The 25,692-nt window shown below is 39.7% G+C and overlaps 2 protein-coding genes across 2 annotated transcripts in view; one reads left to right on the top strand and one right to left on the bottom strand.

The window, feature by feature from the left end:
* Nucleotides 1–372, top strand: part of ICA1 (islet cell autoantigen 1) — a gene marked incomplete at its 3' end in the record, with an annotated part of 65,390 nt that extends 65,018 nt beyond the window's left edge. Inside the window, exon 17 of the mRNA XM_083874016.1 lies at nt 210–372. The remainder of the gene's footprint in view (nt 1–209) is intronic.
* Nucleotides 373–12,860: 12,488 nt separating this feature from the next.
* GLCCI1 (glucocorticoid induced 1) overlaps nt 12,861–25,692 on the bottom strand; it is a gene marked incomplete at its 5' end in the record, with an annotated part of 52,437 nt that continues 39,605 nt past the window's right edge. Inside the window, 3 exons of the mRNA XM_083866850.1 lie at nt 12,861–14,579; nt 15,638–15,758; nt 21,434–21,644. Coding sequence (XP_083722976.1) covers nt 14,228–14,579; nt 15,638–15,758; nt 21,434–21,644 — 684 coding nt within the window. The 3' untranslated portion in view covers nt 12,861–14,227. The remainder of the gene's footprint in view (nt 14,580–15,637; nt 15,759–21,433; nt 21,645–25,692) is intronic.

The raw sequence follows: 25,692 nt of genomic DNA, 5'->3' as shown, positions 1-25,692 counted from the left end.
TGTTAAAATGTCAACTAAATTTGTTTTGTTAGTACTCACAGTTGAAAAACCTGTGCTGGAGCTAATTATTGAAGAAGTAAATTTGGGTCTGTGCAGCCATCGAAATTGTGCCCTTTCCAATCTAACTTATTTAACAAACTGCACTACATAAAGAGAAGTCATGCCCAGGAGGCTTCTTTTTCTGAGTTTTTTCTCCATTGCACCAACAGAATTTGCACCTGTTTGCGGAAGTTTCTTGGAACTGATGCTTTACCATGCCTTCAATCCATTTCTGTTTCTGTTCTGAGAATTTTTCATCCAGTTTATTTCTGAAGCATGTGTTATTTTAAGCTTGTTGTGACATTAACTCTTTAATAAAATGATTTTGACAAAAACCACAACTTTATTCTCACTGGAATGCTGTTGTGCTGTTGAATTGATACATAACAAGCGTCTGAAGATAAAGATGACCAGTTTGTAGACAGCACTGAACCCTTTGTTTCTGAATAGCAATCCAGTAGGAAGGACAGTGAGAAAATTTGAACTCAATCTGGTGTCCCTTTGCTTCCCTGCAAAAGAAGGGGAAAAGGCTCATAGAATCATAAAGGTTGGAAATGGCTTCCAAGACTATTGAATCCAACCTTGGAACAGTTTCCCTGCCAACTAAACCACAGCACTCACTGCTGTGTCTGGATGTCTTTTGAACACTTCCAGGCATGGTGACTCCACCACCTTCCTGAGCAGCCCATTCCAATCTCTGACCACCCCTTCAGTGGAGAAATTCTTCCAGATGTCCAACCTGGACATCCCCATGTGCACCCTGAGGATGTGTCAGTAGCCAGTTAAGATCACAGGCTCTATGTACTGATTAGGACCTGCTTTACAATTTATTAGGGTTTTTGCTTGATTTACCTTTTATAGTGGTGAAGCATTTCACAACCAGTTATCTGTACACTCACTTAATCCCTGCTTCATGGTCTGCTAGGTAACTAAGTACCTGGAAATAACTATATAAATGTACAAGTTCACTGAATTGGCCAACTTCTTCTTGAGTGCAGCAGAACACTGTTGTATGTGTGCACTGAGCAGCAGTAATATGGATTTGGTGTCTCCTGTGTAAAAAGCCACATGCAAGCAGTGGTTGTAAGGTTGGTCTGACCAGAGTTCATCAGGCTCAACCCTCAGCAAGCTTTAAACACTCCTGATCAAACTGTCACGTTCATTATCCCATCCCATAACCTGGAAGTGGCAAAGTACTTCAGTTGTTGCCAGAGAGGTTCCTCAGATGCTAGGATTGGATTTTCATGTCTGATGGGAGATGGTCTGATCCTCTCTTTAAACAGTCCCCAGCCCAGCTGGAGCCTTGAGGTGTGTAAGACCTGGAATCTGATGTCAATGCCATACTCTCTCTAAAGGTAAAACTTGGTTCCTTCCACAGTATTTGTTACCCTTTGGTACTGGCAGCTCTTTACTCAGTGAGCTGCCTTTTCTTCCCTCTGTAACTTTCTTGAGGGGGCTGAATTCACAACTTTGGGTTGCAGTTCTTGCAGTAAATAACACATCTACAAAGGGGATTAACTGGGAAATACCTAAGGTTTACACTGGACTGCACTTACATTTAGAAGTGCTAGTTTGTACTCAGAGACTGTTTGCCTGAAATCCTCTTCATCCCAAGCTGTAATTATCTGCAATGCCAAAAATGTTAGTGTCAGGCGCTCGAGGGAGAGCCAGGCTGCTCTTCAGCCCAGCTGGGTTACCACAAAATTATTAAACAGATTCTTGCAACTTTAAGCAAGTCTGAGGTTGCTAAATTTGCTGTGGATTGTATTTGTCTGAATAGTTTCTAAAACACTTGTGGACAATATACTCCAGCATTTTTTAGTAGCTGAAGCAGTTAGGTGAAAAGTAGAGAGGAGGCTGTATTGAGTTCAAAACGGCCAATTAACTGTTCTTAAAGGTTCAAAAAAAAAAAAAAAAAAAAGTTTGGTCTTTAGGTCACAGATTCTAGACTTCTAGGATTTAAAAAAAAAAAAAAAAAGCCAATACAAGCAAAACAAGGCAAAAAACTCCAAACTCCTGTCTTGACTGGAACAATTAAGAACATTGCAGAGGTTCAACTAATGATGCTGTAAATCCTTATCCTGTTTTTGGGTAGGAAAGCATCAGAATGATCATCCCTTTTACACAAGGCAAACCACATGTGCAGGGTTGTGGGTTTTTTTGTCCTTTCCCTCCTCCTCACACAAACTACAAAGTTCGTATTTAGCATTGATTTCTTGTAAAATATAATTTTTGAAATTACTTAGGCTTTGTATCATTTGCAATGCAATTTTTTTCACACTTTCAAATGAAAAAAAAAAAAGCCAGAGGTATTTAAAATGTAATTGATTTTGCTTAAAGCAAAGCAATTGAAACCCTGTGTACAATGCATTATCATCATAAAAATTTAGTGAAGTTGAAAATGAGAGCAGGAAAGCTAGCATCCTGCAAATAGACATTATTCATGCAAAGTACAGAGTTACAAACTTCCCTACTGCTAAAGAACTGTCTGGCACATGCTCATCAGCAGCCTGAGCTGTGGAGTCACTCCCAGGCCACCGCCACTGAGAGGATTGTCTGTGCTGTGCTTTCAGGCTTGGGACAACAGGACAGTTCATCATCCTGGCAAAATTATGGATTGATTTTTCTATACACATAATGTTCATCTTGATTTAATATGCTTCATTCCAGTTGCATATTCTGGTTCAGTAGTGGATTGTTTTAAAATAAAAACAGCTGCAGAACCCCTATGGCAGATGAAAACAGTGGCAATTGATTAGCTATCTTTATTGTGAAGTTTATTAATTTTGATGTAATTGATTCTGATGATTCAAGATTTCTACAAATCTCAGAGCAGCTGTTTCAGAGGAATTGGACTGTGAGCCTTGGCAACTGAACAGCTCATAGAGAAAACTAACAAGTAACTTTTTAAAGTAACTTTTCTAGCCTTCTGAAATGGCCGTGATTTATTTCAACAGAGTAGAATAGGATTTACCTTGTTCCTTTCTGATGTTTCCATATCCAGCATTGAATGGACTTGACACTGATGTACTTTGAAGCAGGATCACTTGGCCACAAGCAGCCACCTGCCTTCACCAAACATCCTTTTGAATTCCCTTTAAACATTAGGGGCTGCATGTGCTAGGAAAAAGTGGGACCACTTAAGCAACAAGGTGACCAGCAAGCAGCTTTGCTCCAAGTGAGAATACAAGAAATGCCATGGCCTACAAGCCCTGACAGGATCTGAGCCTGGAAAGGCTCGGCAGAGGAGGTGGTTGATATGAGGATGCAGCACCCAGGTGCTGGCACTGTGCCACCTTTTCCTGGGGCCTCTGTTGCCTGCTAGCTGCATCCTTCCATCACATCCCACTGTGAGGGCCAGGTGATGAGCAGCATCCAGGAATGAATGCTGGGTGTACTGTCCAGTTTGGCTGTTGAGGGTATATAGGGGTTGAGTAGCCCTCAGAGCACAGGAAGGGCAGCTGGAAGACCTCATCTTCTCTCACTGCAGTTCCCAAAGACGATCAGATGTCAGAGCAGCAGCAAGAATGAACGTGGTATAGGTGCAGCTGCCAGTACTGGGTCCCTCCTCACTTCTTCAAGCTTCCTTCCAAGCACTTATTGTAAATGCCCCTCTGGTTAGCCTACTTTTACAACTTCTGCTCCTTGTAAATGTCTTATTTTTAAACAAGCCACCATATGGGGGAGGCAGGAAGCAGAGCAACCACCAGGCTTGCCAACAGCCAAGCAGCAGAGGTTTTGCCTCAGCTGAGCAGCAGAAATGCTGAGATGGTCTGGCACTTCATTGGCCAACCAAGCACGACAGAGCTGCTGGAGTGCCATCCTCCCTCTGTGTGTGCTCAGCCCAGCACAGGACACACACACAGTGTGCACACACACACAGAGCCTCTCCTGGGACAATAAACAAGGGCACCAGGGCCAAACAGGCCCTGCAGGTCCAGCAAGTCTGGCCCTAGGTAACCAGCCAGCCTCCAGCACCAAGGTAGACTGGCCTTGCAGTCAGCCAGACCATTACCTGGCCATTCATTAACAGTGCTCTCCCAAGCCTAAAATCAGCTTTTCCAATTAATTCACTAATTACAAACCAGTATAGACTTCCCTTTAAGTCAGACACTGTATCTGCCAGCCTAGGAGCTCTCCCTGCTGGAGGGGGTCCACAGGAGGGCCACAAAGCCAGTCAGCAGGGCTGGAGCAGCTTTGTAAAGAAAGGCTGAGTGCTGGGGTTGTTCAGCCTGGGCTCCAGAAGTCTCTGGGGGGAGACTTTACTGTGGGGCTTTCTTTTCAATATATATGGTTTTGTCAGAAAGACTGAGACAGACTTTATTGGGACCTAAGGACAAGAGGCAGGTTTTTAGCTGAGTGAGTGAGTGTAGGGTTTACATTGCATGTAACAATTTTTTTGTGGTGAGACATTAGAACTGTTTGGCCAGGGAAGTGACAGATGCCTCAGCCCTGCAAATGTTCAAGGTCTGGTTCAATGGGTCTGTGAAGACCCTCATCTCATTAAAAAATGTCCATGGCAGAGGGGTTAGACTAGAGGACCTTTGGAGATCTCTGCCAATCCAAACCATTCTGTGGGTCCATGACCAGGTGAGGAGGCTGCTCCTTGCCAGACAGCAGTGTTCAGCTCCCAGCAGCTGAATCAACTTTTAACTATGTTCTACCATAGCAAAAGCTCGATGGACCCAGCCTTGTAATTACTCCCTAGTGGGTTTGAAGTTTTGTCTGCCTGCAAGAAATTACAAAATTTAAATGGAGAGAAGCATGCTATAGCTTGGAGGTAGAAGCCTGGCTGACATTACCTGCCAGCTATTTACACTGGTTGCTGTTGGAATCCTTTCTGGGATAGGGAATATCCAAAAAAAATGAAAAAAAGAGAAGACAATTTTAGAAGAGACAATTTTAGAAGGGAATTTTAGAAGAGAAGAGAGAACAGCTACCTAAGCTGTTCAAGAAGTTACAGCCAGTCTTCTCTTTAAGCTGAAGTCTTTCATCTATCCCAGAAACTTACTCGGCAGGGTGTTTATTTTGGACTTCCACAGCTATAATGGCAGTAGGAAAGGCCCAAGGACAGTGTTGGAAGCCATATGCTTGCTTCATCAACAAGCTGGAGCAAGGTAAAAAACAACTTTTAAAGTGCTACACAAATCATCCAACCCTATCTCCATCTAGGTGGGTGGATAACAGCTGGCTGTAGTAAACAAGCATGCTGAATGTAACAGGAGCAGGATGCAATAAGGAAAAAGCCCAAACTCCTATTAGTCCAAGTACAATCCTCAGAATACCCTTGACACGTAAAATACAGGAATTGAAATCATGGGCCACTTTGCCGTTACAGCTGCTTATTTATCTGGATTGTTTGGCGGTCTGTGTGGTGCTCCCATAATTGTCTCCACCTTGAACTTGAGTACCGGAGCTTCAGAACAGCAACCCCTGACAGCAGAGAGGAGCCCTACTGTGGCAGGAGTTCGATTTTCAGAAGACAACACAAAGAATGAGAAAAGCCCCATGGGCAATTTTTCTGATCTGTGGTTCAGCTGGGTCTGGGGCTGATCCAGCCTTTTCTGCAAGGTTTTCCCTGCATTTGGGGTCAGCAGCCATAGTTGCAAGAGCCAGAGGCACAGGAACAACTCAAGGCTCTTCCCCTAAAATGCCAGTCTGTGCTCTGAAGTCACAGAAGCTTGCCCAGGGCTGTGAGCATCCCAAACCCATCTAAACATGAGCCACCACTGTCCTAGCAGGTCATTTCCAGCTGGAAAAGAGCCTGCAATGGCACTGATCTGGCTGAAAATTTGCCACTCTCCTTCCCCCCACCTTGAAGAAAAAAAAAGTTTGAGGCAGCAGAGGCCACAGTGGGGTGTGAGGCTCTGCAGCAGGGAGCACTACCACAGCAGCACTACCACAGCCCTCAGGCAAGACTTGTGGTCATCTCTACTCGTCACCAAACCACAGCCAAGCTCACATGCAAGATTCTCACAGCCACTGTTGCTCTTCATGTAGAGAAATGATTACAAGAAGCCTTACTTGAATAAAATCTTCCTTTTGCTAATTCTTAACCTTGCTTCCCACTCTGCAGCACTGAGCACTTTGCAGCTTTTGCTTTCATTTCTAAGGGAAGTGACCTGGGTCAGGAAACCTCTTGGCTTCACCAGCTTTTGCAATGTTCATAAGTTACTAGTGCTGTGCTTCAAAGCCTGGCTGGACCTCAGAGTGTGCAGGTCCATCTCACTGCTTGCAGTCTAAGCCACGGGAATGTTGCCAAAACAAAGTACAAAAGGAAATAAGATTAAAAAGCAAACAGGCATTCAGGAAGAAAGGCTGCACTGACACTGCTTTACTGCCCCTCTCTTGCCCCCATCCATTTTATCAGCCCATCCTGATAGCAAATATTAAATGCAATTGAAAACCACTAGAAATCCATAATGGTCATTTTTGTACTTGAGATCTGCTCTGAGGAGCAGATTGAACTGTCTTGTCCTGGGGTGGTTTCTAATGAACTGAGCAGCTTGTCTATAGTGGTCTGGGTTCCCCTCTCTGTTCCCCATAAACACGTGAAGTATTTAAAGCAGGGCTTAATTGAGGTTGAGGTATATAATGTTGTTTTCTTTAATGGTTGTTATCGAATTGAAAAAGGAAAGTGTTTCAAGATACAAGAAGATGCTTTTAAGGCCTTAAATTAAGTCCTGTTGTGTAGCAGCACCAGTACAAACCAAGCTCCTTTCTGCAAGGGCTAACAGCCAAAGTGAAATAAGTGCCTTTCTTCCGGGAAGATCAATACAATATATACAATATCAGCAATCTCAGAATCTCTATCAAGGTGCTTAAGTTTCTGCACCAGTGCCTATCAGAAAAAAACCCCCAAACACCTGACCCACAACAGATCAAGTAGCTTGGGGCCAGTCTTACCCTGACTCAGGTAATGATGTTCCTGCCCCCAGGGTACATCACCATTACAGTTCTGTTGCCAGAACTCCCAACAGCTGCAGGAGCTCAGGCTTTTAAGTTTTTCCCTCTGGTTTGCAACAAGGAGACATCATCTTCTAGTCATCAGAGATAGTGAAATGAGACTCCCATGCAGGAGGGGACAGCAGAGCCTGTATGAACCGTGGTGGGAAATGGAAACTTCCACGATGGTGAAGGCTGAGAGAGGGACAACAGCTCCTGCTCTGGCAGACTTGCACCCACAGGACAGAGCCATGAAGCCCCTGGGCCAACAGAGGTACCAGTTTGTTGTCCAAAGGTGAGATACATTTTCCCACTTTCTGAATACGAAGTCAAGTCATGATACAGAGCAGCATTCACAGGATGCAACCAAAGGGACAGACTGCAATCTACAGATGGCCTGATTTAGAGAACAAATGACATTTATCCAGGCTAATACTCCTCTGGAGTATTAAGGCATCTGCTCTGTTCCTAACCCAAAGAACATCCTGTACGTACCAATACAGATGTACAAGGTTACCCTCCAAATCTGGGGCCTAAGCTGCCTTTTCTTTCCCACTGTTTAGAAAGTGCAAGACCTACTGCTCCCATCTTCATCACTCCCCTACCCCTAAAGGTTTAGTATTCCCCAGCAGAAGAGGAAAACCAGAAAATCCTCCCTAGAAGAAAACAGATTTTTTAGTTACTCAATTCAGAGTGTTCAAACCATCTCCTTGGATTTCTCCACTAGAACCAAAACCAGGTCCGCTGTTGTACCCAAACTCATTTCATGAACAAGCGCCCCAGAATGAAGTGACAATCCTTAAAATACACCTACATGCCCCATTCAAAATATAACCATGCAGTGAAAGTAGCTAATATGCTACCATCTCTCTACTATCACAGAGATGGAAAGCTACATCTGAAGCTTCCTATATTTTCAGGAACAGACATCAAAATGAATGGTTCTCAGCATTCTCAGGATGTACAATGAATTAGAATCCAAAGGAATCAGAAAAGCAAATTTAAGTGCTTCTCCTCTTCCCCCACTTCCCATTTCCTAATAATAGTATTTCGTTTCCAAAGACAATACCCTTTTTAAATCTTTCATAAGAATGAGTTCTTAATTCCTTATGTAACAAGCCCAAGGATAGCACTAACCTTATGGAAGGGGAGGCTGATACCCACCCTCTGAGAAACCTCTGTATCACAGAGATAGGGCACAACTACAAGTTCTTATCCAAATAAAGCTCAGAAAGGGAGTAATTGCATCACCCAGCCTTTTGGAACCAAACTTTAACAGGAAGTTTCTTTCTAGTTTCTTTCAGCTTCCTCCTCCTTGCAGAAAAAAAAAATCTCTGTCTGTAAAAATTTCAAGAGCACTCAGATCTCACCTGTGGAAATCAGGTGGAGACACTGTTTTAGTTAACATGAGTAATGCCTAGCAGGCTGGGATCTAGATGATACTATTTACTTTGTACTTATTTGGAGAAGTAAAAGTTAAAAACAAAGGTACAAGAAACAGATTACCATGGGTATCACTACTGCCCTGAACAAATCCTATTTTCAACCAACAGCTGCACAAATCACTGAAAAGTTTAACTACACTTCACTGTGCACATCCACAAAAATAATCTCTCTGCCCCCCCTTTACTTTTCTACAGGCAGAGTTATTAGCCCAACTGTGCTTTGTTATGTAGCTCAGTCTCTAATTCAACAGGGGAAAGAGATTACATGACCACCTCAGGCTTCCAGCTCCTCTGCTGAGCTTTCCAGGGTACAGATCAAGACAGCCTAAAAAATTCCCATCAGAACTTCTGAGATAAAATTTTAACTGTTCTTAAAAATGGGGTCATCCCTCTATCCATCTTCATCTAATTGCTCTTCTTTCTTGTCATCAGTTGAATTTGCAGTTTTATTTACATGTTCACTTACTTCCAGTGTGGCCTTTACTGAGGAAACTCCCTACCTCCTCTCATCCCAACTTGAGTAGCACATTATTTCTGTGACCTGTTGCACTCCAAGAAGACAACTCCTACTCTCCAGTTTCTTACCACCTCTCCATAATTATGGTGCTATAGAGGAGGTGCCAAAATTGAAAGAACTAATAAAGCTACTCAACTACTTCTATCTTACTGGAGACCCCATTCATGTTTGACACATCAAAAATTTCCGGACGCCAAAAGTTACCCTCAAAAACCTATTCCAGACAGTTTAAAAGACGTGCTAACACCCTAGTTGAAAATATTGCACCACGTGCTTCTTTAGTGAGGCAAGATTTCTTAGGGTAGTTAAAAAATTCCACCTCTTTTACTGAAATGTAAAATGCCCCGAATAATCACAAGTTAGTAAGGCTTATAAAAACCGTATTTGAGCACATCCTTTGTAAAATCATCTCATTGTAAATATATCAATACTTGAAAAAAAATCTTTCCTTGCATGTTGGCCCAGTAATTATACTTAGTGCTAAAACAAATCCACATTTTTTGTATGAATTTATCTACCTTCATTTCCTTACTGCTTAATATTCCGTATCTGCTAAACATAAAGCTCATTAGTAAGTATTTCCTATGTGTAGGTATTTACTAACTGAAATTAAGTCACTCTTCAACCATCAAGTTAATCATGCTGAGCTCCTACACAGCCGCCTTCTGGTTTTTCCAGTACTTTATTCTTATAGCTCCTCCCTGAGCCTTTTACAGTCTCTCCCAAACTAGAGTTTTCCAGGACTATACTAATGCAAACAGAAAAAAGATACACACATTTTAACTGCATGTCAGTCTTTGATCAAACAACTTCCTTCAGCCAAGTACCAAGTATGGATGACTGTACATGTAATGCGTGCACTTTCCTAGCTTTCATTCATTTTTTCCTTACATTTAAGTTCTGGACATATACAGTAGGAACCTCAGTTATTTCCTCCCAGCTGAGTTGCTTCAAATCTGTTTTCATGGCTGTATTTTGCACAGCAAGGCAAGCTGTTTTACAACAGTAATTGATGTTAACTTCTACTGGTTATCTGTTATCTCCAAACTGCTTGGCTTGTACCTCAAGTAATGTCTGAAAATCCCAAACCACTACCCTGGAGGATGGCCAGGGTAGGAACGATCTTGTTTGCTAAGCCTCGATGGTGTTTGCTTGCAACTGAATAAATTAGAGGTGTTGGCTGACATCCCAATTTCTCTTGTTCGTGTTACTCCTTACACTTTATAGACTGTGAAGATACTGAGACTCTATCCTTGAGCCAGTATCTGGCCTTTCCCAAGAGCTAGTTTGTCAGGAAGCCAGAAATCACCTCCCAGACAGCACCCTGTTTCCTAAAAGAAGCAGGTCACTCACTATCTGTTGTCCTCTACCCCAACATAGACAGCCAAGGGCTCCCCTTACACAGACCTCCAGGCTCTGAAGCATTCACTTCTAGAGCCATGAATTACTAGAAAATCTATGTTCAAGCTAAGAGCTTTTATTCACAAAACAGGGACTCAAGGCAAAATTACATTACCTCTCTACTCTCAGTGCTATTCGGACTCCTTGCTTTGGCTTTGGGGAAGACAAAGGCAGTGAGCTACACACACCACACAAAGTGTGGCTTGTGGGAAAGAATCCAAAATGTGACTAACCAGGCAAGGCCTAGGTTCATGGGATGCTTAAAAGCTCCCTGTGACACAAACTGCATCACAGCTCTGCAGGGCAAGCTATATGCTTTTGTCAAAGTACTTCCTGAGAAAACACCCTCCTACTCAGGGAACAGGCTGAAACTGCTGCAGCAAATCCATTTAGGGGACAAGACAGTCACAAAGCTACTCCTAGGAGCCCCTTCAAGCTAATGATGAAATGGCTGAAATGAAGCCATTTCTGACTGAAGGACACCAAGCATTCTCATAGGTGGGTGGGACCACAGAACCACAGAATATCCTACATTGGAAGAGACCCACAAGGGTCACTGAAATCCAACTTCTGGCCCTGCACAGCACTTTTAGTTAAGTTCCAGTTAATGTTTTTAACACAGTTGCATAGAAACCTTGTAATTTTTGGGATGCTGAAAACTTAAAATTTCCACTGCCTGATGACAATAAGCATTAATCCGTTCTTGATGGTTACTGCCACAGTGCTCTTCAGTAAACACTGACTTTGGAGGATTTACATGTATTTAAATATTATCCTTCTTTCTTTCTCCTTCCCCCTCACCCCCATCTGGAAAGAATTATTCTGCAAGTCAAATGACAATCATTTGAGTCATAGAAAACAACATGAAACCAAGACTGTCAGTAGATTTATACCACATCCTTTAGGAGCTTAGTTTAGTTTCACATAGTGAAACATCTAATGGCTTTCATAATTTTCAACAGATAACCTGAAATTAGCCACACCACAAACAAAGCAGCAGATACACAGTTTCAAGTATCTCTTAACTGAGGTTTGTTTTTTTCCTGTGCTATGCAGAAATAGAGTATGCCATTTAAAGCATATTTAAACATTCTGCTGTTTTTCAGGGTTTTCCCTGCTTCTGAGCACAGTGTTATGCAAAAATCAATAGATAAGAGATTATCTTGTTCTAGAAGACACAGCACACTAGTCATACATGGTTGACATTATTCTGGATGTAAATTTGGAACAATATTAAAATTTAATCTCCTATGGTGTTTCATGCACAGTTTCCAAAACAAATAAATGAAGCACTGCTTTTATGTGTTGTCCCCACCACTTTTTTTTTTTTTTAACTATAATTTTTATTTAAATAAGACACAGGAACTTCTATATCGAAAAAAATACAAAACAAAAGCCACACATTTCCTTGTGTAAAGCAATATTGTGTGATAACTTGAATACTGTTCAGCACAGTGGCTAGAAATAACAGTACAACTATGTACAAAACTTTAAACAGTATTTGACAAATTTCTACAGCTGGATGTAGAATACAATTGAGATAAACAACTGCTGGGAAATTTACATGGCAAAGCATTAGCTTTAACACATTTGGTTCAAAACCTTCAATTCTGCCAAGAACAAATGTGCATTTTAATTAATATTTAGTTTCTCATGGAAAAAATATAAAGAACATGTAATGGCATTGCAAATATTGTACAGAGTTCAGCACTGATCTAAAAACCACTCATCATATCCCCTGGTAACCTAACACCAAAAACTGACACTACAATTTCTTACCTGGACATAACCAGAGCATAAAAAGGTCATCATACTGCAATGTTAGTCTAGAAAGAAAAATATCAAAAGGAATCGATACTTACATCACGAGTATTTTCTCCCCTTTATCTTCAGTCTATAAAATATATAGTGTTTTCACCTAGGCCTGAGATTAGTAGGGTTAAAGATGGCTGTTGTGTTTTAAGAAGCTTTTTCACATGAAAATGGTTAGACACAGACCTCTCTCCTTCTACATTTTCTGCAAGGGGAGTCAAAAAACAGTGGATTTTTTATAGGCTGCAAATTCCACCTCATAAGACAGCGTTAACAAAATCTCAGTAATAAAAACAAAGCGATGCTTTATCTCCAAAAAACGCATAGATCTAGTGAGTAGTTACTGGTGGCTCACTCTCATCCCCCTCCAATCTCATCTTCAAAAGCAGAAAAAACCCCCCATAAAAGAGTATGTTTAAATGCTCCAAGTAGCTGCAGGCTACTAATCTCTTCAATTCCTGGAAAAGGTGAACCTTATTCTCTTAGGAGCAGACAGCATAAACGTAGTTCCACCGACCTGAAAGCAATGGAGCAAGAACATCAAGTTTACTTTGCCTTTGGAGGTCCTCTTTGTATCACAGGAAATTATCTCTGAAAGCAATGCTCCTCTTTTTCTAGTACAACAGAAGAGCACCCAAAGAGCATAAATCCAATCTTGCCATGTACTATTTTGAGAAAGTGTCCAGCCTGCAAAACCAGGATTATTTTACATGGAGTTTTATTCACACTTAAGGAGGGGGGAAAGCACACTTTACACACACAGCTTAAGTAACTGAAAGTTATGGGAGAAGCTTTAAGTAACATGAACTTAAAACTATTGTTTTCCCCACCCCTCTTAAAACACCCACTTGCTACTTCTGGACTTTCATCCAAACACAATTACTCACTACATAAATAAAACGCTGCTCATCTAACACTGTTCAACAAAATCTGAAAACCTATTTCCAACCAGCAAATGAATGAACATTTCCAAAAGAGAAACTAAACATTAATTTGACTTTTAGACGGTAACAGTAGCATTTCACATCCTTAACTGCCAACAAAAACCATGAGAGGAAATCCCCAATCGCCCCCCTCGTGAAACCTGAAAGAATTTCTGTCCTTTAACAAAAACATTCTTGTCTTTCAAAATCCTCTCACACACAAAGTGGAATGTTTCTCATGTACAGCCTAGTACTGAACACTTTATTTGCAACAGTTTAACAGTCATTAACTGAGCAACACCTGAAACCTTTAAATGCCACAATTTTACATCTATTGAAATGACAGTAAATGCAACAGTTGTTTTACTTGTAAGCACATGACAACGTGATATACATCACAGATTTGCTGGTTCTCCTCATGTTCACCCATGCCCAGGGTCATCATTCACCTGGATCTGAATGCACTTATTCCAAGAAAGTGGAATGTAATGAGGAAATATAATGCATAAAACAAGGAAAGGCAAAAGAGTGATGTTCCCTCTTTAGCTTTGTAGCTGTAAAATATCTTATATTCCAATATGATATACATTCCAAGTTACCTGAGTTTACACTTCAAGAGAAGTACCTGAAGCTAGGCCATAGGGTGGGCACTGTGCAACTGCTGTGGCCATTTTTTTTTTTTTTTTTTTTTTTTGCATTGTGTGTATTACAGAAGTTAGAAACATAAACACCTGGATCAATTGTAAACATAATCCTGAAGTACAGTATTTTTCATAGGACACAACACAGCAAGACATTTTCTATTCAGACAGGCAACATTTTTTTATATATAGAGAGAGCTTATTTATACTGTAGAATTTGAAACAGAACACAGGACACAGTACTAATCTGGTCAAATGTACTATGAAATGCATAGTCTCCACTTAAAACGCTTAATTGTAATATGGATTCTGCAGGCATTACTGCTTTCTCACAAAAAAATGCTGAATATGGATTCTGTCCCTGCCAAGAACAGTGTTGAGATATTTTTCTGAACGCTGCTAAGTATTCCGTGGTGTTCTGAATGGTTGCCACCTCATGCAGATATATCTGAAGTAGGATCTCCTCCCTCCTTGTCTCGGGGCAGAGGCCTGCTCCACCTTGCTCTAGATTAACACGTAGCTCTGAGGAGAAGAATGGTCTTCAGTCTGAATCTCTTGCAAAAGCGGCTGCTGCTGCTGCTGGGACGGTTGCTGTACCGGGATCTCTGGTGAGTCCATTGTGCTGGTGTCATCTGACAGAGATGAGAAAGAGACCCGAGACGAAAGCTGCTCAACAGTCAGGGTGCTCAAACCTGTGCTTTGACCAGAGTTCGGAGAGTTCTTCAGCGTCAGGTCTGAAGCGGGAAGGAGGGGGCCCAGAAGTTTTACAGGACAGAAAGCTGATCCGGTTGGGATGAAATTAACCTTGTTTTTGTCAGGACATGAAAAGAGAGGGGCTGAGACAGGCTGACGAGACCTAAAATGAGAAAAAAGATTATATACCTGGCCAGCTGAGATGTTTTTCCTATTATGAACTTTATGGTTCTATACATTGCTAAAATGTGAATGACAAGGAATGGGATTAATTGGACAGAGGGGCAAACATCTTCCATATTGGTAGTCAGCTAACTGATTCACAGCATTAAAAATAGTACTATTACAAAAAATGACTTGGTAATTACTGGACAAACATGCAACTTCCAGCACAAAAAATCTGCAGAATATATGCACATGAAAAAATGCCACGGTTAATTTAGAATGGCACAAATTCTTCTTTGATAAACGATGCAGCAACTTCCTTAATCATTTTAAATTCCTTTGAGGACCTCCATAAAACAGACTTCTCATTTCCCATATTCCATAATTTGTCTGGAGGCTTTTTCCACAACCCAACATTGCTCCCTTTACCACCCAGCAGGCAACGAATGCTGTTAGAGTAAGAAATGTCCCCTCCTAAATTCTTTCATCCACAGGAGCTTAGCATGCAACCTCAACAGCACGTGCTGTGCTGAAATACTGCTGGGTCTAGGGGAAAAAGACATGATGTCCATTAGTTTAATTTCCAATTTCTTGCTCAGCAAAAATATTGAGCAAAGTCTATGCCATAAGCATACTACCATCTACAAACACTTTACATATGTTTCATTCCATTTTCTACGTTTTATACACAAAGTGCAACCTATGCTTGAAACAGGTAATTATGACAAGGGGAGTTTTTGCTTAAGCCATGAGAACTTAAAATGTTAAAAAAATACATAGAAAGAGATTTATATAAATGCTTAGGAAATTAATGTACCTTATCTTTCCTGCTTGGATTTTTGTTGCCTTTTATAAATGCACACAAAGAGGTAAAAGACTCCATTTTCTCTTCACACCAATGTAAACACTTGAACTTCTCTTCTGCACAAACTATAATAATAGTTTGCTCCTGAAAAACCCATCAGCTGGAATAGTTTATACATCTGCAGTTGAATAGGCTCAGTAAACAGGTTTACTGCTTTGCAGATACCAGCTGATATAAAAGGCATTACTTACGACATTTCCTCAAAGACCTTCACTCGCTCACATCCCTCTGGGGGCTCTCGTTTGAACATGTAGCTGTTGTTTGGTTTGGGAGATGAGGCATACTTGGGCAACGGTGAGCTACTCCCACTGTCTGAAAATTTAAAGCAGTTATATTACTAGAGATTGAGAGTGCTTTTTAATTAAATTCGATTTCCAAACAAGATGCCTTTTTTCACAATTTAGCCACTATGCTGGTTTGCTTCTACCACAACGCTTCCTTTATTGCAGGCTACTTCTAACACCCTTGTACAGCACATTTCTTCTGAGTATCAGCTTCGGTGCAGCAGCAATCTATTGTATAACAACATGTAACAGGAGGATATTTTTTTATCCAGAACGCTGCAATCAGAACAAAGCAGAGCTGTGATCCTGGAAACAAATACATTCTTTATTACATAGTTCAAAATCCATAAATAAACAAGGTAATATGCATAATACACGCAGAAGAATTATGAGTGGTAATGATAAAACACCTTCTCACTGTATAAACACTGTTATTAAAGATGTGTGTATATAGCTTGTATCTTATTTTTAAAACATAATTCTTCACTGGAATATTGACCTCATTAGTCTCATGAACAGCTCAGAAGTTGCAACGAAACAAAACACATTTGTAACACAGGTACTGCTGCCTCATCATTACAATGTCTTATTTTACTTGCTTCACAGCTGTGAAGTTGCTTTAGTATCTAGAATAAAACTTCCACAGTTTAATTCTCTCATCTTTACTGGCTATATGATACAGGTATTCTTTGTAATTCCAGCTGTGTGTGTGTTTTAACCAGACACACTTTGAATTAAAGGTGTGAAGATCTAGGACAAAAGGCAACGAGCAGATTTAATGGTACCTCTCAGAAAGCATGAGAGAAGGCTCAAGTCTGATAATGACAGAAGCACAGAAGTTTGAAATATTAAGATCTATGAAATGGTTCACTTTAAAAAGTCATGTTGACAACTTGATAGTAAATGCATTATGGAAATAAAGTAGGTACAGAAGTAGTTATCCACAGAAAATTAGCTTTCTGTAGTGGCTTCTACCTTTACAAAAAGCAACATCTCTCCCAGGGTAGTTTATTGGTTCCATATTCCCTGCTTTTGATTACAATTAAAAAATGAAATAGGAAAACTAACGAGGACACAGCAACTTACAAATACACCTTAATTGGAGAGAAATAGCTGCTCTTGCTTTAATTCTTTTGAAGTCTTTCCATTAATGTGGAGTACATTATTTTTAACTCGAGTTTATACATTCCTGTTGTGCACGTGTGTTGCCTTTTCAGCTATCCAAGCTTCAAGCACTATGATCTAACTTCACCAAAATAGACAGATTTGTCTTTAACAGCTTGCAAAGAGTAACTACACAAACTATTATATTATCATGACTCAAATACAAAGCCTAATCATTAGATGTTTTGAAACATTTCTGCTTCCTCTTACAACAAGAAACAAATCAACTCAAATGTCACACTTCCCTTTGAAGATTTATTATGAAAGATATGAAATTAAAAAAATGTTGAAGTGAACCTCAGTAGCACATTGATTATTCAGCTCTTTGCTGCTGTAGAGTGAATATAGAACTTATATTTACAGAATTTTTGGTGTTAACTACGAAGGCAGAAAATGCTTAAGAGACGATACAGATATTTGCCAAGTTGAGAGCATGATGGTCCTCTTGGCATCTTTCCACTGCTGGCACACACCGCTCATTCCAAACACAGAAATCATTAACAGAACCCAGACAGTTTGTTTCCTCCTTCTAATATTTAAAATTGAAGATCCAAGTTTCTATTTAAAAAATCAGAGACATAAAACGTACTACTGTTCATTCCACTGAATAGTGGAAAACCATGGCAGTACATCCAAGGGAAGAATCAAACACAATCCAAAGTTAGGTCAGTTCTTGGAAGATTTAAGAGTTTTGTCTACTAGCCAGTTCAGCTTTCAATCAAGTTTTTGGTTTAGTTAGCCCTGCCTGGCTGAAACTTCCTACGTAACACAGCTGCTAAACAAGTATCTCTCTTAACTCTCCCTGCTTTTGAAGCTTATGAAGTTGTTAGATTTTCATTCTGACCAAATGCACAGCACACACTATTTGAGAAACACACGTGGTTGTGAGGAGACTCGCACGTACAAGCCGGGTGTTGGGCAAGAGCAGAAAGGACTGGGGACACAGGCCACGAGTTAAAGTGACAAGAGCTGGAATTCACAGCTTAAGCCAGTCTCCACTTGTGTATTCTGTAAGCTCTGCAGTGCTGAACTGTCCCGCATTAATCCCTGACGACACAGCAACTCCATGTGTGTTTTCTGAGTGTTTGCTGCTGAGGCCCCAGGGCCGAGCCCTCAAGTGCCCCCAGCAGGGGGGGCCCTGCAGGCGTGTCCCAGCACACCCAGCCCATCTCGCCCCACTCCAGCCCACTCCATCCCATCTCGCCCCACTCCGCCCCACTCCAGCCCATCTCACCCCATTCTGCCCATCTCGCACCACTCTGCCCCACTCCAGCCCATCTCGCCCCACTCCAGCCCACCGACAATGACTGATCATGGAATCTCTGAAGGGAGTTTCGCTGCCACAAACACACAGCAGATAGTATTGAGCTGGAAATCACATGGAACTTCTGGATATATATTTAAAACACATATATTCTGTTAAATAGAAAACATTTTAAGAGTGTCGTTAAAACACTAAAAATACTATTTTAACCATAATACCAGAAATTCTAGCTTGCACATATTAGAACAGAAGAGGCAACTAAAAAAGCAATCCGTGAAACAGTTTTTATGAGTGACTATACTTAAACAAGAAACTTTGGCAGTGAGCCTTGGGATTACTTTTGATAGGTTCAAAAATAACTAATAAGACTATCCAAAGACTTCACTAACAACTTTCCTTTAAAGAACTGAGTCAGATGCCGAGATTTAACAAGCATTTTCACAAACGTGTTACTTTTAAGAGCCTGCTAGCAACAGTGGGACTACTAAATGGTAGATATAAAGGCACCTAAATCAAAATCCCTGAAAAACAAGGTATACAATCTGTATTTGTACAAAGAAACCCCTCAAGATTTCATCTGCTTGTACGCTCAGATGCCTTTGAATTTCACCTGTCACAGCTTCTGAGGATGCTATGTAGGGATCTGAGTTACAGTTTCATGGACTAGAGTATCACAAAACAAATCTAGTGAAAATAGTAGTTTTAACACAAAATCATAAAGTCAAGGTGCCATGAAAATACACTCTTTCCCAACCCTTGTCTGCTCTAATCAATACTGTGTAGTAGCACTGCTGTGTTCAGAGCAATATTGTGGGCCTTTGCTGAAAATTAGCTTTCACTTGCTTTTGAAAAATTCAATTATTTAACAGTTTCTTGCAGAAAGGTAAACCCAACAGTTGATAGAGTCCAAAGGGCAGATGGAAGGGCCTCAGGCCAAAGCACAGCTTTGCACAGGAAGTAAAAGATGCTTTAGGAATGTAAAGCAGTGCTGTGTCTGTACAGAGCACTGGCTCCTCTCACTGCTTATGTCTCTCAGTCAAATTAACCTTCCTCTCCTATTCAGCAACATGCCCCACAACCATTAATAACACTGCTATCTCCACTTTTTTAATAGTAAAGCCAAGATATTTCCATCAAGAGGAAAACTAAATCTTTAGAAAAGTAACAAGAAAACATCATAAAAACATCTGTATTTGGTTATACAATGTATTTTTCCAAACTTAAAGGCCTCACAAAAAACTGATGATGGTTTTACTCAAGCTCACAAAAGCCTTTAAAATGAAGGTGTGAAAACCTTCCCAAGTTTTTGTTGTATAGAGCAATTTGACAGCCACAACTAATGCAATAACTATCCCTCAAATTCACTATTCTATATACCCATACCTCTCATTTATCTATAATTCAATGATTTTGAAGTAACATTCAGAACAACTGCCCTGTAGTATCTGGATGATATGACAGAAAAAACCACCTTTCTGACTATACTTTTATAGCCTCTGAACAAAGTACTTTCTCTCAGACATGTTTTCCTAGTTTTTACCTTGCCCTTAGAGAATTAAGTTGTGATGAGAAGTTCAAGCTTTTATCTTTCATATGCACAGTATTACGTACCTTACTTAAACTCCTATTAAAATGCCATTATGATGACTTAAAACACTGTCTGTTTACCATCATCACCTCAACAGTTCTCCTGGAGAAGACTTTTGATACAAGCCTAGCATTAAAGCAAGTCTTAAAACCAAAATCCACAAGTAAGTATCTACTCATAAATTTCACTCCAGTCAGCTGTTCAAAAAATCCAAGACAGGAGATAAAAAGCCTTGAAAAGCATTAAAAAGGCTAGATGCACTATTTCAAACTGTCTTCACTTGCTGCTTCCAATAAATGTACCACTGAAAATTCCCATTACTGTGATAAAGGAGTACTGACTGCAGAAGAAATTATTAATTTCCTTGCTTTTTAACTTGTATTTGTTATCAGGACATACATGAACCAATTTGCCTGTGGAGATTTTTTTTGTGTGCTAATACTTTAGTAGATGTTTCTATAGTGCTTCAGTCTTGACAACGTATTAAAATTCACATGCATAGTATAAGAAAGAGGACTATGGTGGAGGGCAAGCTAATGCCACTTATTTTTTGGAGCACAACCAACTATCACGTTGAGCTAACACTTCTACTTTAATGTGCTTAATTTACACACTTGCACACACACACCCCCTCCCCAGTTCAGGATTCTGGGCAGATGGATCTGTTTTCCACTATTTCCTTTTAAATCCAAGATGGGGAAAAACTTTTCAGAAATCAAGAAAAGCTAGCATTTCTCCTGCTGACTTACTATTCCCAAATTACCTTAACTATTAACAAACAGGTAGTATTTACAAAAAACTGCTTAACCTTACTTACAACCTCAAAACACTGCTATCTTTAGCTCACTGGTAAATATATGCTAAATCTTCAAAGTTTTCATTTCCTCTGTGAAACTTACTCCTCTTAGCTTGCACGATTTACCCAAATCCTACATCCTCCATACTGAAGTCCATGTTTCAGCTAGCTGACCAGAAGCACAAGGGTAATTTTATTAGTTAACAGCTGTCAAAAAAAGCCTCACATTCTTTTTCACACTGGTGCCTATATTCTCATATTCCATAGTCTGTTGGTAACTCTTAATTACTGAAACTCCAGTTGTACTCCCACTATAGAACCAAACAACATTTTACAGACTTCGAAAAAAACACAGGATATTGATAAACGCGTAAATTATTCAGAATTTTTGAGCTGTTCTGCAGCATACACAGAAGTAATTACTCTCCACCACGTTGTTCACACAGGTATCTGAGCTTCTCACCAAATAGCTTCAAGTGGTATGTAAGAGTTCAGAAGCAGAGTTCTTTTAAAAGCAGTCCAGAACTTCATCACCATTTTGAACAGCAAGAAACTCACCTATAATAAATATACAGTCTACTACAAACCTTCCTGAAACCTTTCTTAAACGTAAACATGTTACAGTCTGAATTCTTCACATCAGAATCTTCATAAATAGTTAACTGTTTGCTGTGCTCCTCTGACGTATTTATGGAAGATGTTTGTGAAGTTCCACAAACAAGAGGGAAAAAGATATGTAAACAAACAAAACCAATTTTCAGGTAAATCCTCAATCCCTCCACAACCATCAAACAAAAACAAAAACTGATGTAAATGAGTAAAATGAAGGTAGTTGTAAAAGCATGACATCACATGCCTCCCATAGGTAAAGGCAGGCCATTCTACTCTCACCTTTATCACGGTCATAGAGCAAATCTTCTGTTGAACAGGGACTCCCATCCTGAGATTCAGGAGGGCAAAAGGGAGAGACACATGGTGAGTGACTGCTGCAGCTGCTGCTGCGCTCCTGGACAGACGGAGTCTGGGTGTCAATGCTTCGGGTACTACTGCTACGATAGTGAGCAGGTAACGGCGCCCTTCGACCGTCAGGGATATCCAAAGGCTGCAGAGGAAACAAGCAATTCATTTACAGAGAAAAGATTGAACTCACAAGCAATGTCTGCCTGTAGCACTCATTAGTGAAGGCCTTAAGAAGAACAAACATGACGTTTTTGAAAGAACAGGATATCACATGAGAAAATAATGCAGTGTACAATGGATATAACATACATTCATAACACAGAGTACTGGGGCAATGTGCACACGTTCCAACACAAAGTTAACCCACACTTCAATACATGCCAGTGTTATGTTTTTATGGTTTTTACAATACTTTTAAAAAAGCAAACCTCCCTCACTAATTATATTTAGTACTACAATTTTCAGTAAAGGTCACTGCTATTATAAAACAAAAACAAGTACCCCAATAGAGCTCACATGTGGACGAAAGGGAAAGTAGAAAATGTCAAATACAATGGCATACTATTGCCATAACAACCAACTAAATTACAATTACAAAAGGAAACCATCCAAGTTTTGCTAGTAAGTTGTAATTCTCCTGCACACCCCTACATTCCATCCTTCTATAGATGATGCCCACACAGGCTTGTAACAAGGCTCACAAGCTTTGTCCTGAGCCAAAGCCAGTAAGCTCTGCCTGCCCCCCTCAGCCTAGCTGGCACTGGGCAGAGTGATCCTGCATTCCCTTCTGCAACATGCTGCATAAACATGTTCACAGCAGTAGATTGGCATGCTCTACTTACTTGTCCTTCCCAATGGAAAACTAGGTTTTTTAATAAAGACAGTGCTGCTTTAAATGTAAGAAATCAAGCAGGAATTAGACTCTTGCTTAGAAGCAAAGGGAAAAAAATGCCTGCAAGATTTAAACAATATTTATTCTCACTTCAATGAGAACTGGTATCCAAACCATAGAGAACAGCTTAAATGTTCTAGCTACAAAAAATTAATGTCTTTTTCCTTCTCACTTCAAGTGAACATTTTTATTTTATTGCCTCTCTTCCACATATATTCCAAAACTGTAACAGCTTGTTCCAGAGCCTAAAATTCAACCCAACACTTTTGCTACAGGACGTGACACCTATTGGCTGAGTATCATATTCTCCCATTTTCAACAACAGTCTATCCAGAAAACTACTACATATTATATAAAGAGGCAGACATAGCAGAGCAGGAAGGTAATTTTCTTCTTATGAGCCTCCCAGTTAATACCATTTCATATTTCAAGTAAGAGCAAAGAAACACACTATAAAGAGAACATTGCAGTTGCTCCATCAAATGCTGTAAGGTTTGGGTACAGCTGTGTGGTCTGTTCCAACAGCTCAGTTCACATTGCATATGCGTTACAACACGACTTGGTGTTCTATTCCCATCACCCCCAACAGGCCCTGACTCATTCAGTGCACAAGACAGACCTGCAGAGTTGTAGCATTTGCTACACAGACAGAAGAGAGAAAACAAGACTGAAGCTGGAGAAAGGAGTCTCATAATTATCATAATCAAATCAACAAAGGAAAAAAAAAACCAACAAACAAAAAACCTGCCATGCAAAGCAGTGTTTTTATTTCTCTCTCTGCCACAAAAATTCTGTGAGATGCCAGGGAATCAACTGAATCAACCTCTGTCTTTTATAGTACCTCTTCTGGATGCCCCGTTTACACAGGTTTGATTTATAAAAGTCCTCTGCATTAACAGATGCAGAAGGAGACTACAGGAGCTGCATTCTAAACTCCTAAAATGGAATACAACATCCTGAGTTACCTGAAGAACCACACTATAGAACCCTGATGGATTTGTGTTTCCCCATCCATAAATAATATCTTTCTCCTCACACAACTGTGATGTAAATTGAATAAAATTTCAGACACATTGCTATTATAAAAGAAGCAAAATCTCAGGAAAAAAATCATATTTCTGACTTCAAAGCAAGGTGTAACAGTAAGCATGAGGATACAAATCTAAGGAGGAGAAAAGAAAAAAACGAACAGCTGCTCATTAAGGGCATACACTATGGTCTAAGTAACAGGTAAAACAAGGATTCCATGGAGGGGAAAACAACAGTAAGTGATCACATAATTAAAAACTTCAGGGTAACACAGATGTTCTCCCACACCTGGAGGAACAACATAGTCTCAGGCAGTCAGGAAGTATATCCCACATCACATAAACTAAAACCTGAGGTACAAAAATAATCCATATTTTTAGACACATCTAAATATACACACAAGCAGGAAAAAGCTAAATATTTATCATTCTTTACAAGTGCAATAACATTTAAGACATAGAAAGTGTCACTAAATATCTCAGATTACTGTGCTTTTGTATTTATCTTTCCCTCAATGCTGACAAGTGCAAAAAGCTTCATGAAAATATCAACTAAAAGTATTTCACTTGTTAAAAACTTTATGTATCAAACTTGATCAATGTAAAAAACCACTTCTAAAGCTATTTTCCATGAGTCATGCTCTAACTATTCTAAAACTGAAGTTCTCACAACCTTACAAGATAAGAAAGAGGGTAACTAATTTGGTACAGCTGCTATTAGTTTCCATAATACCAAATGCATGGAAAACAACTAGAAGTTACTGCATTCTATATATGCTATTTCTTGAGGGGTTCTTTTCCAAGTATGTCCAATCACTTATTAATCTTATGCCAAATGCATTCTGACAGGACACCTGTCCATTCCTACTGGATATGTGTTCTTGGACATAGTTAGATACTGCTCTCATCTCCCAGCAAGGTATGAAAATGCTCCATTTGACAACAAGCATGCATTTCTCAATATACTGTTAACATTCATCAATTTGTTTTCAGTATCGATCTTTTTGCTGGAAAAAATCTCAACAACACTCTACTTAGAAGAATCAGGAATGCTACCAGGCTATAATAGTATTACCAATGGGAGTCTCCTCACAAGTTGTACATCTATTTGGGAGGCAACTTCTTGAGAGCAAAGCATTCAATGCTATTGATTTAAAAACCTTCCTTCAGGCTGGAACACAAAGACCAACACAGGGAAGTGCTTCTTTCTGCTGGCATCAGTGAAGCCATCAGTGCATTAGATTTTTCATTTTTGCAAGTGCAAAAACCATAATGTACCCTAGGGAGGAACACCTGGGAAAAAAAATAGTTTTTAGATGAAGGCTATGAAGATTTAAGTAAGGATCCTGAGCATCTGTGCAAAATAAAAGAAGTCATTTTATTACAGGACTAAGTTTCCAGATAGGTACATAAAACCACTTTTTGTCATCTCCTTCCAGAAACATTAGAAATCAAACAAGGAATATAGTAATCAGTTTACTTATATTATGTGATAGTCCATCAAAATTTCTTTATTTTTAATTTTTTCTGTATACTTGATAGTTCTGGTAGAATGCTTTTCCTAATGGGAGGTCTATGAACATCTCTGTGTTCTGCTACAGGGCACTTTTCATGATTTTCACTGCTGTATTGAATAAGAGGGACTACCTCTTATCCCCTAATCCCTATAGAAGGTCCATCATCTTATTGTACCTCAGTCCCAATGATTGTGTTGTGGAATCAAAATGAGACAAAGAACAAAAGCCTGCAACGATTTCACAAAAAGCTGATTCTCTCTTACAAGTTATGGTGAGAACAGAGACATACACCACACCTTGTCAGAGTTAATCAGCAAGCTATAAAAGGAAGGAAGGAAAATACATCCAAGAATTTTGAATAAATGCGTTAGAACGTGAATTAAAAGTTTATTAATAAATTTGTGGAGAAAGATTATTAAGAAGTGACTCAAAAAGGACAACTCAGTTTTATGAATGCAAAAAGGAAACACCTTCAACTAACTGAGCAAGGTGAATTGTGAAAAAATACAGCTATGGCTAAACTGCAAAGAATTAAATTTTTTTAATATTTTGACCACCATGCATTCTCTCTAAACTTTATAGTCAATTGGATTTTTAAAAGGTAAGGACACAAAGACACAAATTACTAATCCTCAATTATCTGTACGAAACACAAAAATAACAGGACAATACAAGAGTAGTTTGTGTTTTTTTTTACTTTTATAACTACAATATTAATCATCATTAAGATGCTAAAACAAAATTAAAAAAAAG

The sequence above is a fragment of the Zosterops lateralis genome, assembly GCF_965231275.1.
Source record: "Zosterops lateralis genome assembly, chromosome: 1".
Taxonomy (NCBI): domain Eukaryota; kingdom Metazoa; phylum Chordata; class Aves; order Passeriformes; family Zosteropidae; genus Zosterops; species Zosterops lateralis.
The sequence above is the reverse complement of the archived record's forward strand: the minus strand, read 5'-3'. Positions and strand labels throughout refer to the sequence as shown.